The 18,743-nt window shown below is 41.5% G+C and overlaps 1 protein-coding gene across 2 annotated transcripts; it reads left to right on the top strand.

The window, feature by feature from the left end:
- Positions 1-1,490: 1,490 nt before the first annotated feature.
- Positions 1,491-12,729, top strand: LOC109909118 (C-C chemokine receptor type 9-like). 2 transcript variants are annotated; one of them, XM_031796907.1, is made up of 6 exons: positions 1,491-1,553; positions 5,740-5,788; positions 6,234-6,280; positions 6,557-9,768; positions 9,956-10,002; positions 11,158-12,729. In XM_031796907.1, the coding sequence occupies exons 5-6, from the start codon at positions 9,961-9,963 to the stop codon at positions 12,214-12,216; spliced, it is 1,101 nt and encodes a 366-aa protein (XP_031652767.1). In that variant the 5' UTR covers positions 1,491-1,553; positions 5,740-5,788; positions 6,234-6,280; positions 6,557-9,768; positions 9,956-9,960; the 3' UTR covers positions 12,217-12,729. The 2 variants fall into 2 exon arrangements, with proteins under 2 accessions (XP_031652767.1, XP_031652766.1); XM_031796906.1 differs by lacking the exon at positions 1,491-1,553 and adding an exon at positions 1,567-1,848.
- Positions 12,730-18,743: the final 6,014 nt, after the last annotated feature.

The raw sequence follows: 18,743 nt of genomic DNA, 5'->3' as shown, positions 1-18,743 counted from the left end.
TGTTTGAATTGTTGTGGGGTAATAAAAGCTGTTACCAAAATGTCAGCTTCTTTCACATTTGTTCAAAGTACACCCTGGGACAGAATATAAAAGATGTGGGCCTGCAAGCAGCTATCAGTGTATCACACTACAATGAATGGGATTGGCCTGGATATGGGTGGTGGCAGTGCTGCCTTCTCTATGGGTCGCGGCAGGGTGCTGGGAGCGTGTGCAGCTCTGGCTGTAGCATCTGCTTCTGCAGGGCCCATGCTGGCTCGGGTCTGCTCATGGGCTGCAGAGAAACACACCCTCTCTAAGCTTAACAAGCGCTTCTCAGGCTACATGGCGCAGATATGACCAACGAGCCCAACCGGAGCCACCACGGCTGAGTACGAGACAGCTGATGGAGTACCGCGGAAGATCGGGCTGGACGGCATCCGGGGAACCCATGAGATGAAGGCCATGGTAAGAGTCTAACTGCATGTCATCTCTCTGAGAGAAGTGCATGTGTACTTCCCAAATGGTACCCTATTCCCTATATAGTACCCTACTTTTGATCAGGGCCCATAGGGGCCTGGTCGAAAGTAGTGAACTATAAAGGGAATAGGGTGTCATTTGGGATGCTACTGTTTTTTATTTTATAAAAAATATAAATAAAATCTAGCTATCCCTTGTCTGCTAAACCAATTTTGAGAAGATGTTTGATTACCTGTCACCTTTTGGTCATGCAGGTATGAATTTGAACAAGGCTGGAAGCATGAAGAGGGTTACTGCAGAATCTATGCTTATAAATATCAGATTTTGTTAAAGATCTCATTCAGCCGTGTTTATCTCGATATCAAATTATTTCTTGATACCTTTTCTTTTCAATTAAAATGGTCAAAAATAGCTTCTTAGCTAAGAGCAATTTCTCATCAATAATTATGCTAGGACTGTCTGGGAGTGATCTGAGTGGGGAGGGGAACATTTAAAATTAGCTGTTATTGGCAGAGAGGTTTGGAACTCCCTTTCTTATTGGTCTATTAACTAATTTATCTCATGGTGATGTCACCAGGCAGACCAAAACTCCATCCCACCAAAACAGGTTGATATTTCAGGTGGTCTTTTCAAACAGCTCTTACACTAAAAGGGCATTATCATAAAAAAAAATATATATATATATATAACAGGTAAAAATGTTTACTGCATTGTCCCTGAATTTCCTGTTCAATTGGACAACAATACCCAATACACTATAACTATCCATACTGTAGGGTGTTGACATAAGTGGAGGTTGGTGGGAAGCGCTATAGGAGGACTGGCTTATTGTATTGTCTGGAATGGAGTAAATGGAACGGTATCATACACATCGAAGATATGGAAACCACATGTTAGACTCCGTTCCAAGTATTACATTTCAGCCATTACAATGACCCCCATCCTCCTATAGCTCCTCCCACCAGCCTCCACTGGTTGACGTGGCCCACGAGATGCCAAACACTCAAGCCTTAAAGGGCAACTGCACTTCCTGATTTGGCCTTGTTTTTAGATGTGGTTCATTTAAGAAATGTTAGCGGCTATGATTGATTTCAAACGTGAGTTCGTTTCGGGTGTGGTTTGATGTGGGTGTCTCGTGTATGTGTTGGCAGGTGGGATAAATTAGCCAAATTATTTAGTCAATTAGCTTCACGCCTCATATCCACCAGAGGCATCCGATGGAACGCAGAGTCAATGGAGCAACTCTGTTGGGGAATGCCGCACTAGGCAGCGATGCGTTCTGTGTGCAGCATATGTTCAACTCGTTCGTTGCTTTAACGTGCGGTGGTACACATGGAAGTACCCACACATATTCCAACTAGCTAGCTTTTATCTAGTTGAAAAGTGAAACATGTAAGTACGGAAAAGACATCCAGCAAAAATAATATGCATCTGATTGACAGCAGGCGTCAGCTGGCTGGATGGTACCAAATAATAGCCAATCAGAGTTGAGTTTAAAAAGTGTCAAAGAAGCCAGTTTTGGGATTTGGCTTCACACCAATCACATCAAAAGCAACATGTCGTTGACAGAACTTAAATTGTGGCATCTAGTTGTGTCGTCCTCTGATGGCTGACTAGCTAGATAAAATGGGCCCTTTCTTAAATGATCCATGGATGGAGATAGGGATTTGGACTTGTGGTTTTACTTAATTCTCCATACTGGCCGGTGATTCTGATCCAACCATAAATGTATATATTGGGCCTCCTGAGAGGATGGAAGTTCAATATGTAGCTAGAAGCGTGTCCTGTACCAAAGGCCCGAGTCATAGACTGTTTGTCAACATGAAAGAGAGGAGGATGGCATTGGCATTTCTCTACAAGTAGGGTGAGTCAACATGTTTTTTTTCCACACACACACACACACAGACACAGACACACACAGAGAGAAATCAGAACAATGGACAGGCACATATTTAGCTTACGTTTACTGGACTAAATCGTTTTTGGTATCTTTTAGTTGTCACTGTATTTGACATAGGGGATTTGATCATGTTGAAGTTGAAATGGTGCTGGAATAGTGGAGGCAGCTCCTGTTTTCTTTGTGACTTGCGGTGACTCTCCATGGTTCTAAATCAATAGTTGTTTAGTAGTCCGAAAATGGCGGAAACATTAACTTGCTTGACCATGCTGTAGGTCATGTAACTGTTTGTTACATGCAATATGCTTTGTGGACTTCACCGGACAGAGGTTGCTCTCTAGTTTTGTGATGAAACAAATGTGTGGTTGAATTTATTCTGGCACTGTGTCTTCTTACTGTCTCGGCGTTGGGGCTATATATCACGGTGGCAATGCATATGAACCGAACTGGGCAATTATCACAACACGAGTTATAGTATGGCTTTTTGTTTCTGGCTTGGCTTCCAGTGATTTTTACCCATGTACCACTACTGCTGGGGGTGGTGGTTTTACAGGAGCTGTTCAGGCAAACTCGGGATCTCGTTTTCTGTGAAATACACGCTCTGTCCACTGGGGGTCAGTAGATATGGCTACACCATATAGTTCTGGGCCCGGAGCCGCAAAGCATCTCAGAGTAGGAGTGCTGATATAGGATCTGTCCATGTAATCTTTGTCATTCTAGTCTAAATGCTAAAACAGATCATAGCTCAGTACTACGACTCTGAGATGCTTTGTAGATACGGGTGCTGGCTACACATTTAGCACCCTTGTGCGGATGAGAATTCCAAGTCAAACTATCTCGACAGGAAGATGAGACATTTTTGGGGAGCAGAGCATTATACAGCCTTTGAAATCTGAGTAATGAAATTACTATTGCATGGTTACCAAATTTTGAAAAGCAGACCAGGATGACTAGTTACCGAATGAGGATGAAGTGCACTTTCTTTTTATAGAAAATAAATACAAATCAGGGATTCTTGGAAGACTGGACAATCTCCCTTTTCCAAATATTAACAACATTTGAAATATACACTGAGTATACCAAACATTAAGAACACCTGCTCTCATGACAGACCAGGTGAAAGCTATGATCCCTTATTGATGTCACTTGTTAAATCCACTTTAATCAAATCAAATTGTATTTCACATGTGGCGAGTACAACAGGTGTAGGTAGACCTACTTACTTACAAGCCCTTAAACAACAATGCAGTTTTGAGAGAAATACAATTTTTATTTATTTATTTATTTTAAGCCTTGAAACAATTGAGAGATGGATTGTGTATGTGTGCCATTCAGAGGGTGAATGGGCATGACAAAATATTTGTGCCTTTGAACGGGGTATGGTAGTGCTGGTTTGTGTCAAACTGCAACGCTGCTGGGTTCCTGTGGAATGCTTTCGACACCTTGTAGTTTCCAGAGTTAGTTTCCAATTTGGCATGTTTTTCTAGATTCAGAACATAAAACAACATTTAGAAAGCAAACATCCCTTGGATCTAATAACACAGCAAATATGTCAATATGTTGCAGAACAGTGATTTACATTTTTTTTCTTCAGAATATGGACAAAAAGATGAAGGGGGTTAGCCATCAGTGACAGAGTTGACAAGCCATTGAAGGAGTTAACAGCAAATACTAAAAACATACATACTTTTGCCTCTAAAAATACAAGTTCAATACAAACTTTTTGTAAAATATAGAACATTATTATTTTGAAACCCCCAAATAAAAATAGAACCATTCTAGCAGTTCTTTCAGCACGTTACACAAAAATCTGACAGAGTTGATGTTTTCCAGAGTTGACAAAAATGTAACTTGTCTTTTTCATTCAAGTGATATGCAAAGTAACAATTTGTTTTTCTTCAGTTGCTTTGACTCTAAAATTGGATAAAAATAAACGTTAACCAAATTAATCAATTAACCAAAATGAATATCCTATCGGGCAGATGGAGTTGTTTAAATCTATCAAAAGTAGAGAACTTTACAGACCCTGAGTGGTCTTGTTGCACTACATGTAATGAGGACATGAAGAAGGGTTCCTTATGGTGTAATCAAACCATGTACGAAAGTCAAACAGTGATTCTATGACAGTTTCGGGATGCAGCTGGCAAGCTGATGAGTATCAATGTGTGAAATAAATCCGTGCTAACAGTCACACAGGAAGTGGTTACTATTGTGTGTCTGCGTGCCAAACTCCCCTGCCGCTGAGGGCACAAACAGCAACTTTCTAGAAACACCCGGGCAACTGTCTGCTTATACACACATCACAGAGATTCACAGCAGCTTCCTGGCCAATTTAAAGACCGGGGACTAAGGGGGTTTACCAAGGGACTTTTCTCAATTCTAACTCAAAATCAGTGTCAGCTGTAAATTGTTTTTCTTCAGAAATTTCAAGTGAGGTCCTGTTTATGGGAAATAGGGTGCATTGACTGGCTCTTTGATTTTGAAAGACTTTTGGTCACATGGTCATGGTGATTTATGTTGTGTTTCCCAGTTAATTAAACATACTGTATGTTCTAACATGAGCTAGTGAGTTAACAGAATTATGGTTCTGACCTTCCCCATACTGGACTCCTGCCAAAACCACTTCCTCCCCTCTGTAGAACATGTCCCTGGACAACCTGGTCTCAGAGCGTTTTGTATTATTCTGTACGTGAATCTGAGAAAATCCATTTAGTATGATATAAGTTTTTCTTATGGTACAGTATGTATTAATTTGTGGATGTCTATCACTCATTTTGTATGATATGTGACAAATAACCATTTTTATTTATGTTACAAAATGTTACACATTTTCTAAAAGTAAAATATTTTACTTGTTTTCATAGCATTAAATATTACGAATTCTAGCTAGGTGGCTAATGTTAGCTAGGCTATGATTAAGGTATTAGGGTTAGGGGAAGGGTTAGCTAAAGGGGTTAGGGCTTAAATTAATAAAACGATGGACAAGGGGACACTTGAACGCAGCATCAGAGCTCTCATTCAATTCCATTCATTCTTTATTCGATTCATACTTCATTGCCAATCGACAAAGGTTGATAGGGAAATGGATAGGAACTCACGTCATTCACCAGTGACAGTGAGGCAATAACCAGTTGGCTGTTGGCTGTCCTTCCAGTTTCCCCATCGAGTTCTTTGGAGCCCCGCCAAGCCTGTGGCTCTCTGGCAGAGCTCGCGGCAGGGATGAAGAAACAGGAGAAAATAAACATGTAGTTTGAGATTAAATTGTCACGTCTGAGCTATCAGCAAATGTCTTGCATCATTCAATATAATTGACAAATTAAATAGTTACCTGTTCCTTTTAAAACCACCCTTATATTCTAAAATAATGTTTTTAACCTATCTTTCAGGTATCTGCAAAGACCATGTCTTTCACAGAGACTTCCTATACTTACACAGGTGAGAGAACATTTTGGAAACCACCAGCACAACAGGCATCTGTTGCTTACAAGGACGGACTAGGACCAGAAATCGGCCTGGGCATTTCTAACACACCAGCCTATTATAATTTTTTTCCCTTCACCGGCCCATTGTTTTCCTCAAGGCCCACATTATTGGCCAAATAATGATAATTATGTGCAAAACAAATAACTTTAGACAGGACCAATGGGCTAAAGATTGTCCAGCCATCTGGCATTTGCCCAAATTGTCCAATGGCCAGCCTGAGGATATGGGTAATTTAATTACTAGGTAATTTACAGATGTCACACCAGCAAAACCACACAACAACTGTTTTTCTCAATATCAATATCTATGCATAACTGTGCCGTGTCATTCTTCTTAGGAAGAGTACCAATCAATTTGCCAAATAAATCTTTGATTTAAGAGCTGATTCTCTGTGCAGTGACAGAGGTGGTGATGAGAGTGACACCAAAGAGGAAGTCGTCACTGGTGAGTCCCTGTAACCAATTTCATTTGACCAGACAGAGCCAATGTGTTGGTAGACCAATGATCCAGTACCATGTGGTTTAGGGTTATTGTCTGTTATGAATCACTGTGAAGGTGAATCAGTTTCAAGCACTCCGATTGTCAGGGTTTCACATAGTATCACCATCAACCACATATTGTTATGTACGTAGGCCTATTACTAATCAGCAATTCTAATGAATAAGGCTTGATGTCATCTCAGAAGGGGTTGCTGGGACTCACAATGCTTTCTTTCAACAGAAGCCCACTCTGAGACCACCACTAACACGTCTGATGCGGAGTCTGAGTCCTAGAGTTCAGAGTTCAGACCTAAGCAGCACAGCATGGTGACCCTATATAACCAATACACTCTGCTTCATCATGTAGGATTTCATTGTGGTCGTTATTGTGTTCTGGTGAATAGCAAGATTTCTGTTAGAATGTCCATAATGCACGCAGAATGTAGATGTGGTGTTTCCTTCTGTGTGATTTGAATAGTTTATGCAAGAAGCCCAATATCATTTGGTGACTGGCTTTGTCATATTTAAGTATCAGTGTGTGTGTGTGGATGTGTTTTCAAGCATTATTCGAGTTTAACAGAGAGGTCTGTCCTGAGGTTGCACAGGTGTTCGCAGCTACCACGCAGGTTACAGCTCCAGTAACACTGCTTTGCCGTGTGTCAGTTTGAACTGATGTCACCACCAACACCTCTCTTGTCTGTCACTTTATTCAAGAGTTTTTTTTCATAGGCACCCTGAAGCATCCTTAGCCCAGCTTACGGCCGGTTTCACTTTGCCTCTTTGTGGTCCAAACCGAGAAACGCAACCTGAAAGAGGAGACTGGTAGCTACTCTCAACCGCCAGCATCTCACCCCTGGGTCCTATGAGAAACCTGAGACAGAAACTGCTACATCAAGTTGGGTAGTGAAACTTTTATGACGATTCCACACTTGTCTGCACTATGCTCTGTTGTACTCAGTGCCCAAATCTGTGTTGAAACACAGGAGGTTAGAAAATACTCTTCCTTACACTACTCACAGGAAACAAACAGACATGAATGAACTTCCCTCTCCCTTTGTTTCTATCATAACAGTCACTTTGGCTTTGGAAACTCAAAAGATGATAACATATATTGATTTATTTGTATTCATTTATTTTCACCAAAGAAAACAAGTAATAGACAGCAATACAGATAAAAACAATGCAATCAAAAAGCAATATGCAGGTGTGGTTGGAAGCCTGAAATGAAAACCACACATGGTATCAAGTTGTCAAACTATTGATTGTTGCTGTAACCTGGAACACAGCCTGATTTTAAAAAACATCAAAACTATCACTACTGCCTCTTTGTTTTGATGTGTCCATAAACAAGTCCTAGAATACCGGGAACCTATGATGCAGTGTTTTTGTGGTATACTGTACATGGGATTTACCGTGCCCACATTGCAAACCAGTATTTTGTCCCTTTGTTTAAATTCCCCCTTGCCTTTCACATCTGCTCATAGTAGCTGCACTTCCTATGGCGTCTGCTTCTTTCTCGCAATTGTTAACAAAGGTGGATATGCTAAGATGAAGTTCAATCGAGGACAGACTAACTGAATGAGTAACAGAGCCAGTGTAATATGAACATTTTATTAAAATAGTTTTGGGAATAGCCTCGTCTCCGAGGAATAATCCTCGGAGCCAGATGATAGGATGGCAGGTAGCCAGCCCTATGGGGGGCAACTGGCATTGAGACCCTAATGCTGGGAGAAATGAGGTGGATGGGTGGGGAGGTGGATGAGTGTCAAACTGTGAGAGAACATGGGTAAGTTGACATATAAATACATCTCAAGATTTCTGCCCTATGGTTGAGAGAGGGGGAGGTGATCATAGGTAAAACAGCAAGCATGAGGAATGTACATAATTGTGCTATGCTCATAGGCTATAAGGTCAATAGGTGAATGACATTCCGCATGTGGCAAATAGAAAAGAAGGCGAGATATGAAGCCATGATGATAATGTTTGTAAACACTAACATATACAGGTAACTGCCAAAATAATGGAAATGCTTGAATAAATTAGTGATACAAAGTACAGTGGCAAGAAAAAGTATGTGAAACCTTTGGAATTACCTGGATTTCTGTATAAATTGGTCATCAAATTGGATCTGATCTTCATTTAAGTCACAACAATAGACTGTCTCCTCCCCTTCATCTACACTGATTGTACATACTGGGCGGTGTCAGAGGAAGGCCTGAAAAATTGTCAAAGATTCCCGTCACCCTACACTCATAGACTGTTCTCTCTGCTACTGCACGGCAAGCGGTACCGGAGCGCCAAGTCTAGGTCCAAATGGCTCCTTAACAGCTTCTACCCCCAAACCATAAGACTGCTGAACAATTAGTCAAATGGCTAACCGGACTAACCATTGACACTCCTCTCTGTTAATTATCTGTGCAGAGTCACTTTACCCCTACCTTCATGTACAAATTACCTCGACTAACCTGTACCCCCACACATTGACTCGGTACCAGTACCCCCTGTATATAGCCTCATTATTGTTATTTTGTGCTTTTATAATTTTTTTACTTTTGTTTATTTAGTAAATATTTTCTTAACTCTATTTCTTAACTGCATTGCTCAGTAAGCATTTCACTGTCAGGTCTACTACACCTGTTGTATTCGGCGGATGTGACAAATATATGATTTGATGGAAGTGGATTTACCAAGTGACATCAATAAGGGATCATAGCTTTCACCTCGATTCACCTGGTCAGAGCAGGTGTTAATGTTTCGTACACTTAGAGCATTATACTTACTGGATGAAGTTAAAGAAGCAAGCCATTCAGTCCGATTTACTGATTGAACTTGAGTTATCAGCTACATTACTTTAATTTAGGCAACATCTGGGCATTTGACATATTCCAGAAGATTGATTGTCAGCCCACAATGAAGTTCCCCCTCACCCTCTCACGAAGCTGTCGTTGTCTTACTACCAAGTTTATCCATTTTCATACATCACTAAGTGCTTCACTTGAGCATACTGTGTTATGGAAAGGGTTTTTAGAGGGATGAGGCAGAATTGTTACAGCTGCATAAGACTGGTGATGTGAGATCCAATGCAGAGCAGATATGCCTAATAAAGCCTGCATTTAATTCTATGAGTGACTTTATGTGAGGTGTCTCATAGAACAAATGCAAGTAATCTCTGGCTGACATGTTTTATAGAGTATGCCACAGGTTCCCCAAAAAGAGACAAGTTTCTCAATTGAATGCATACAAAGTTGATTAGAATTGTACACTGGTATTCTGTATGTTAGAAAAAACAGAAACTACTGGCGTAGGCAAAGCAGTCTATCGACATGTGACATTGTGGTTAGGACGACAAATCCTAAAAGCTGGTGATGATGAGACTGGTAGCAGTATTCATCAAGGGCTAGAGGCGTCTACTCAGAGAAAGAGACACAGCATTGAAGTCTCATCACTGACTGGGTAAGTGCATGTAACATTGTCTTTGTCATCTTGCTAGTGAGTTTTGTTTCATAATAGTGGATAGTATTATTTTGTTAACATTTTTGTTAGGTTGAAATTGTTTTAATTGTGGATCAAAGGTCATATACACTTAATTTATGTAGTACTTTTCCCCCTCATTTTTTAAAAAACATTTGACTTCTGACAGGTAAAATGGAGTGGCCGTTGTTCACTGCACTCCCAACTGATGAAACTGTAAGTATTATTTTAATCTTAAATGCTTGTATTGACAATTACAAAACAATTCCATAAAATGAATTGGAGAGCAGCATCAAACATCAGAGAATGAATTCAATCCAAACATGTTGATTGTAGCCTAAACTATCTACTGTTTGTCTTTTGAACTCACATACACAGACCACATAAGATTTCACATCAACATTAATGTGGCCGGTGAGAATTAATTTTTAGTACCCAAGATTCAGATCAGATTTTAGATCAGTTTTCTGGAGGGTTGCTTATCATGTTTGCAACAGTGTTTTTGTGGTCTGTTTTCGTGAGAGTGTATGACTGTGGACAAGTATGTGATCTGTCTGTGTGTATGTTATTACAGTACACACATACTGTACGTAGATGCTTTTAGTTATTTTCCATGATACATAAACATTAATTTAATTATATATATTTTTCAATATTCAGTTGATCAGATTCAGTGATAATTTTCAAGAAAAAGATCAATGAGGCTTGGAGTTTGTGAATTTAATGCTTGCTTGCCTTTAAGCTAGGCAAATGTTTCCAATAAACACACACACACAAATTTCGCCACAGTAGGCTAAAACATCAGTCTAAAAATGTCCATGGTGTGCATGCTGTCACCGCTTCCCCCAATTTAATCGCCATCCTACATCTGTTTGTGTTGGTGTCGACAATGAGTGCTGTGTCGTTGACGTGCATCATGAACCCGAGCCACTCTGTAGCCCCTGTGGAACGTTATCCCGCCATCTCTCATCCCCTCCATCTCTCAGCGCCTCCATCTCATACAGGAGGAAGTGGTGTAGTGGTAAGGTTTCTCCTGTAGAGACAGGGAGACACATCACCTGCATCTGAGAGCAGCCAGAGTAGCATCTGGTTTAGATAGAATGTCACTACCACCAGATCTTGGTGTCACCCTGCTGTGCTCCACTGAATCCACAGCATTATGAAACCCTGTAGTGTAGGTAGATGGTTTGGGGGAAGAGACAGGCAGTCAACCAAGTGACGAAAAAAAATAGGAAAATAATAGTTAAATTAAAAGTAGGCTAAATTGAAATCTGTCTGTCTTTTAAACCGACAAAATAAATGATTAGGGACACCTGTTACACAAAATCAGAGTAAAAGTCTCCCATTAAAGAATGCTTGTTTGTGTTACAGCTTTCTGGAGATTACACAGACGACTATGGGACCTTCACTGAGACCCCAGGGGGGCTATGTGACAAGAGCTGGGTGAGGGAGTTTCGGGGTCTCTACGAACCCCCGCTGTTCTGGCTCATCTTCATCTTGGGCGCTGTGGGCAACCTGATGGTGGTCTTCATCTTTACCACGGTGCGCCACCGCCTCAAGACCATGACGGACGTCTACCTACTCAACCTGGCCGTGGCCGACCTTCTCTTCCTGGGCACCCTGCCTTTCTGGGCTGCCGACGCCACCATGGGCTGGATGTTCGGCCTGAGCCTCTGTAAGCTCCTCTCGGCCATCTACAAGATCAACTTCTTCAGCAGCATGTTGCTGCTCACATGTATCAGCGTGGACCGCTATGTGGCTATCGTCCAGGTTATCAAGGCCCACAACCAGAAGAACAAGAGGCTGTCTGTCAGCAAGCTGACCTGCCTAGCTGTCTGGATCATCTCAGGCCTCCTGGCCCTGCCGGAGTTAATCTTCGCCCAAGTCAAGCCTGACCGTAGGGGCAATTCCTTCTGTGTCTTGGTCTACCCAAACAACCTCTTCAATCGCACCAAGATCCTGGTGCTCGTTCTGCAGATCTGTGTGGGGTTTTGCCTGCCGCTGCTGGTCATGGTGCTGTGCTACTCTGTCATCATCCGCACCCTGCTGCAGGCCAAGAGCTTCGAGAAGCACAAGGCACTCAGGGTCATCTTCGCTGTGGTGGCTGTGTTTGTCCTCTCCCAGCTGCCGTACAATGGGCTACTGGTGGTCGACGCCACGCAGGCCGCCGACACCACCATCACGGACTGTGCTGTATTGGAACTTTTCGATGTCGCTGGTCAAATTGCCAAGAGTCTGGCGTACACCCACGCCTGCATTAACCCCTTCCTGTACGTGTTCATTGGCGTTCGCTTCCAGAAGGATCTGCTGAGGCTGCTGAAGCTGTGCACCTGCGGCCTGAGCCAAGGAGGTGTCAGTAAGCTGCAGGCCGTCCCCAACCGCCCTTCTGTCATGTCTGACACTGAGACTACCTGTGCCCTCGCCTTGTAATCGTGCCCACTGAAGCCACACACACATTCAACATCACCTCAGATCACATAATTTCATTGGTAAACACCTCATTCCACACCTTTCTTCTTCCATGATATCATATGCTGCTAGGTGGGACACTCCCACCTGTTGCATCCTGAGTACATTGGTATTTTACCAGTATAGAAATGTAATTATTTTACCCTGTGCTGACAATCAAGAAACATGAAAAGCATACCATTCTCTAAGACATTGTATTAAAGTGTAAATTATTGTATATATACTGAACAAAAAATAAACGCAACATTCAACAACAACAACAATTTTGCTGAGTTAGTCAGGAAATCAGTTGAAATAAATTCATTGGGCCTTAATCTGTGGATTTCACATCCTCCTATGGAGCAGTGGCCCTGGTCTTACCATGACTGTTTTAATATGATCTCTATTTGCAGACTTAGTGCTGGTCTAGAGTGTAAAATCCTCATTGTGTGTGTTTTTATAATTGTTTAACAAATTTGAATAACATTTACAAAACCCAATTTCTCTCAGAACAGAATGCCTCATCTTGGGCTTTATCATCACAACTTTTTTTTTCAGAGTACAATGAGGTCACTTGAGTACGTGTGAGGCACTCTCTATCTAACCTTTTTAAGGTAGCAAGATTAGAATAAACAGCAATTAACAAAGTCTTAATGAAGCAATGCTTTGAACCACAAGAGCAGCATTCACTTAAGGTCATCTACTTTGTGTGAGAAAGTAGCATGCTGTGTGGCTTGTTGCATTCACAATACTTTCACTATGACTGCAGCCTAAGACTATTCTTAGGTGGCTCTTCAAACATCATTGACTATATGCTGAGTTTCCACCAACAAAAGCAGTTGTACTCTATGTTGGTTGGGGAATGACTTGAAAGTGTCCCCTTTTTAATTTTACCTTTATTTAACCAGGCAAGTCAGTTAAGAACACATTCTTATTTTCAATGACAGCCTGGGAAAAGTGGGTTAACTGCCTGTTCAGGGGCAGAACGACAGATTTGTACCTTGTCAGCTCGGGGGTTTGAACTCGCGGTTACTAGTCCAACGCTCTAACCACTAGGCTAGGCTACGCTGGTATGTGAGAAGTTTGCACTCATTCACCTCTCAACACCGTTGACTCTGCACCTTTGGTTCAGACAGGGTGAAAGTAGCATGCCGTGAAATTTGACGATTGAGAATTTGATCGTGATCCCACTGAAATACAAAAATAAGTTTTGTCTGCTGTCTGATTACCTAAATTCAGGTTGTAGGCAGGTGAAGTGTAGTGTGAAATCGGATTGCCATTTTAGTATCATTTACACATTACACTAGCTTCGGATTTGAATCACCGTTGGTAGCATCAAAACACTTGTCTTTGAAGATGTCACCAGCCTATATTACATCGGTACATACAGTTGAAGTCGGAAGTTTACATGCACTTAGGTTGGAGTCATTAAAACTAATTTTTTTAACCACTCCACAAATTTCTTGTTAACAAACTATAGTTTTGGAAAGTCGGTTAGGACATCTACTTTGTGCATGACACAAGTTTTACAACAATTGTTTAGATTCATTCACTGTATCACAATTTCCAGTGGGTCAGAAGTTTACATACACTAAGTTGACTGTGCCTTTTAAACTTTAAAATTCCAGAAAATGATGTCATGGCTTTAGAAGCTTCTGATAGCCTAATTGACATCATTTGAGTCAATTGGTATTGTACCTGTGGATGTATTTCAAGGCCTACCTTCAAACTCAGTGCTTCTTGCTTGACATCATGGGAAAATCAAAAGAAATCAGCCAAGACCTCAGAATTTTTTTTGTATTTTTTTTGTAGACATCCACAAGTCTGGTTCATCCTTGGGAGCAATTTCCAAATGCCTGAGTGTACCACATTCATCTGTACAAACAATAATACACAAGTATAAACCCCATGGGACCCCACAGCCGTGGCGCTCAAGAAGGAGATGTGTTCTGTCTCCTAGAGATGAACGTATTTTAGTGCGAAAAGTGCAAATCAATCCCAGAACAACAGCAAAATAACGTGTGAAGATGCTGGTCGAAACAGGTACAAAACTATCTATATCTACATTAAATCGAGTCCTATATCGACATAACCTGAAAGACCACTCAGCAAGGAAGAAGCCACTTCTCCAAATCCGCCATAAAAAAGCCAGACTATGGTTTGCAACTGCACATGGGGACAAAGATCGTACTTTTTGGAAAAATGTCCTCTGTTCTGATGAAACAAAAATAGGACTGTTTGGCCATAATAACCATTGTTATGTTTGGAGGAAAAAGGGGGAGGCTTGCAAGCCGAAGAACATCATCCCAACCGTGAAGCACAGGGGTGGCAGCATCATGTTGTGGGCGTGCTTTGCTGCAGGAGGGACTGGTGCACTTCACAAAATAGATGGCTTCATGAGGGAGGAAAATGATGTCGGGATATTGAAGCAACATCTAAAGACATCAGTCAGGAAGTGAAAGTTTGGTCGCAAATGGGTCTTCCAAATGGAAAATGACCCCAAGCATACTTCCAAAGTTGTGGCAAAATGGCTTAAGGACAACAAAGTCAAGGTATTGGAGTGGCCATCACAAATCCCTGACCTCAATCCTATAGAAAATGTGTGGGCAGAACTGACAAAGCTTGTGCGAGCAAGGAGGCCTACAAACCTGACTCAGTTACACCAGCTCGGTCAGGAGGAATGGGCAAAAATTCACAACTTATTGCAGGATGCTTGAGGGAGGCTACCTGAAATGTTTGACCCAAGTTCAACAATTTAAAGGCAATGCTACCAAATACTAATTGAGTGTATGTAATTCTTCTGACCCACTGGGAATGTGATGAAAGAAATTAAAGCTGAAATAAATAATTATCTCTATTATTCTGACATTTCACATTCTTAAAATAAAGTGGTGATCCTAACTGACCTTAAACAGGGAGTTTTTACTGGGATTAAATGTCAGGAATTGTAAAAAACTGAGTTTAAATGTATTTGCCTAAGATGTATGTAAACGGACTTGGTGTGCCTTAATACTCGTTGTAGAGCCAATATTCTCCACCCAACAGGTCCTGCCAACATCTCAACCCTAACCAGCCACTAACAGAATAGACACAGATATTTAATATGATCCAGTGCTAGGCAGACATGGGAGTGTTTTTCTATATTTGGCCATGCTACAAAAACCATGGGAACATCAAAGACCTGTAATGGTGGCCAGTTACTGGTAAGGCCTCATCTCTTCACTCCGGAGTGCAACTGGAGATTGTGAAGCAGGGTGAGCCATTCTGTAGGCTGTCTGCCCGTTGCATAATCTCAGTTCCATAACTCCCCCTCAACTCAACCTGCTGTCAAAGCATTTGTCTTAATTCAGGCTGAATAGCAAATAAACTGAGATTGACTGAAGTTGGGGTTGGCATGGGTGCACGCCATAGAGTTCCATCCCACTGGGGACACACTGGTTGAATCAACATTGTTTCAACGTAATTTGTCAACATTGAGACGTGGCATCATCGTGGAAAATACATTTGATTTGAAAAATGTAATCAACCAGTACTGTTTTCATTTAATTTCAACCAGTGGTGTAAACATTGACATTAGGGTAAAACGTATACTTAAATACATTGACTTAACCTGACTGACAGGTTGTTGCATCAATCTAATTTCAACATAATCATCAGAACTATGTATATGTAAAATTCTGTTCATCCTATAATGTCAAGTTGTACTGCAAAGAGGGTTTCTCCATTATATAAAAAGGTTTTATTGGAGCTATGAAATTCTACAAAGTAGAATGTGATTTTGTGACAAATGTTTTATTGTGTGCTCACTTGAGAATGTGTTCTATTTGAAACTCACTAAAGATACCCTAAAAGAAAATTACTCAAGTAAAAGTGAAAGTCACCCAGTAAAATACTACTTGAGTAAAAGTCTAAAAGTATTTGGTTTTAAATGTACTTAAGTGTCAAAAGTAAAAGTATAAATCATTGAAAATTCCTTATATTAAGCAAACCAGACAACACAATGTTATTGTTTTTATTTATTTATGCACAGCCAGGTGCACAGTTCAACACTCAAATTAAAGCATTTGTGTTAGTGAGTCCACAAGATCAGAGGCAGTAGCCATGACCAGGGATGTTCTCTTGATAAGTGTGTGAATTAGACAATTTTCCTGTGCTGCTAAGCATTCAAAATGTAATGAGTACTTTTGGGTGTCTGAAAATGAAAGGAGTAAAATGTACATTATTTTCTTTAGGAATGTAGTGGAGTAAAAGTTGTCAAAAATATAAATAGCAAAATAAAGTACAGGAACCCCAGAAAACGACTTAAGTAGCACTTTAAACCACGGGCCCAGAGCCACTGTACTTGTGCAATGCAGGTGGGATCACAGATGCACCACTTTCATTTGTCTCTTTTGTTGTGTCTGCCCATCTCACAACAGGAAGCCATCAGTCATGTCAACAACAGGCTCCACTACAGCTCCCTGTTCTACTGCAACACTATAGACAGCTAGGCCTCCACAGGGAACCCAGCCAAATTACTAACCTCCATCAAATAACAACTTTCTCTCAGTTTCTCCTCTGCTTTTTCTGAAGTGACTTATTTCATTTTATTTTACTGTCATGTGGCCATTTTTATTACCAATGTGGGTATCAAAGCATCCTTCACTCATGCTGCCAAACATACCCTCGTAAAACTGACCATCCTACCGATCCTCGACTTTGGCGATGTCATTTACTTAATAGCCTCCAACACTACTCAACAAATTGGATGCAGTCTATCACAGTGCCATCTGTTTTGTCAACAAAGCCCCATATACTACACACCATTGCGACCTGTACGCTCTCATTGTCTGGCCCTACATTCATACTCGTTGCCAAACCCACTGGCTCCAGGTCATCTACAAGTCTCTGCTAGGTAAAGCCCCGCCTTATCTCAGCTCACTGGTCACCATAGCAGCACCCACCCATAGCACGCGCTCCAGCAGGTATATCTCACTGGTCACCCCCAAAGCCAATTCCTCCTTTGGCCGCCTCTCCTTCCAGTTCTCTGCTGCCAATGACTGGAACGAACTGCAAAAATCCCTGAAGCTGGAGACTCTTACCTCCCTCACTAGCTTTAAGCACCAGCTGTCAGAGCAGCTCACAGATCATTGCACCTGTACATAACTCATCTGTAAATAGCCCATCCAACTACCTCATCCCCTTACTGTATTTCTTTATTTATCTTGCTCCTTTGCACCCCAGTATATCTACTTGCACATTCATCTTCTGCACATTCTACCATTCCAGTGTTTAATGGCTATATTGTAACTACTTCACCACCATGGCCTATTTATTGCCTTACCTCTCTTATCCTACCTCATTTGCACATGCTGTATATAGGTGTTTCTACTGTATTATTGATTGCATGTTTGTTTTGATGTTGAGTCTTTGCCTGACAAAGTGAATATTTCAGTTATCCCATACAAGCTTTTGTGCCAAATACATTACGTTGTTACAGATGTCAAGCTCATGGGCATGTGGCAGCAATGTGTAGAAGGGAGGTTGCTAGGTGTGAGACAAAGGCATGTATAGTATTGGGGAAAGAAGCGGTATGTGGGCCTCCCGGGTGGTGCAGTGGTTAAGAGCGCTGTACTGCAGCGCCAGCTGTGCCATCAGAGACTCTGGGTTCGCGCCCAGGCTCTGTCGTAACCGACCGGGAAGTCCGTGGGGTGACGCAAATTTGGCCTAGCGTCGTCTGGGTTAGGGAGGGTTTGGCCGGTAGGGATATACTTATCTCATCGCGCACCAGCGACTCCTGTGGCGGGCTGGGCGCAGTGCGCGCTAACCAAGGTTGCCAGGTGCACGGTGTTTCCTCCGACACATTGGTGCAGCTGGCTTCCGGGTTGGATGCGCGCTGTGTTAAGAAGCAGTGCGGCTTGGTTGGGTTGTGTATCGGAGGAAGCATGACTTTCAACCTTTGTCTCTCCCGAGCCCGTACGGGAGTTGTAGCGATGAGACAAGATAGTAGCTACTAAAACAATTGGATACCATGAAATTGGGGAGAAAAAGGGGTAAAAAGAAAAAGAACACATACCGCTTATTTTTTTCTTTTTCTTTTTACCCCTTTTTCTCCCCAATTTCATGGTATCCAATTGTTTTAGTAGCTGGAGCTGGGATCAGAAATGTGCGGTGTGAGAGAGGCAAGTTGAGCTTACCATGGTTACAGTTTGGACACACTCAAGAGTTTTTCTTTATTTTTCTTTGTTTTTCTACTATTTTTTATAATATAGAATAATACTACTGCAGAGTGAAGAAAATTGCAGCCAACAAGTGCTCAGCATATGTGGGAACTCCTTCAAGACTGTTGGAAAAGCATTCCATGCCAAGGGTATGCAAAGCTGTCATCAAGGCAAAGGGTGGATACTTTGAAGAATCTCAAATATACAATAGATTTTGATTTGTATAACACTTGTTTTGGTTACTAGATGATTCCATATGTGTTATTTCATAGTTTTGATGTTTTCCCTATTATTCTGCCATAATAGGAT

The sequence above is a fragment of the Oncorhynchus kisutch genome, linkage group LG18 (genome assembly GCF_002021735.2).
Source record: "Oncorhynchus kisutch isolate 150728-3 linkage group LG18, Okis_V2, whole genome shotgun sequence".
NCBI classification, from domain to species: domain Eukaryota; kingdom Metazoa; phylum Chordata; class Actinopteri; order Salmoniformes; family Salmonidae; genus Oncorhynchus; species Oncorhynchus kisutch.
This window is presented reverse-complemented; position numbering and strand designations above follow the sequence as displayed.

What these genes read in the sequence shown, in the direction of transcription:
- LOC109909118 (XM_031796907.1), top strand. Translation starts at nt 9,961, where the DNA reads ATGGAGTGGCCGTTGTTCACTGCACTCCCAACTGATGAAACT. An exon ending in CACTCCCAACTGATGAAACT is followed by an intron (nt 10,003 to 11,157) that starts GTAAGTATTATT and finishes TTTGTGTTACAG; the next exon opens with CTTTCTGGAGATTACACAGA.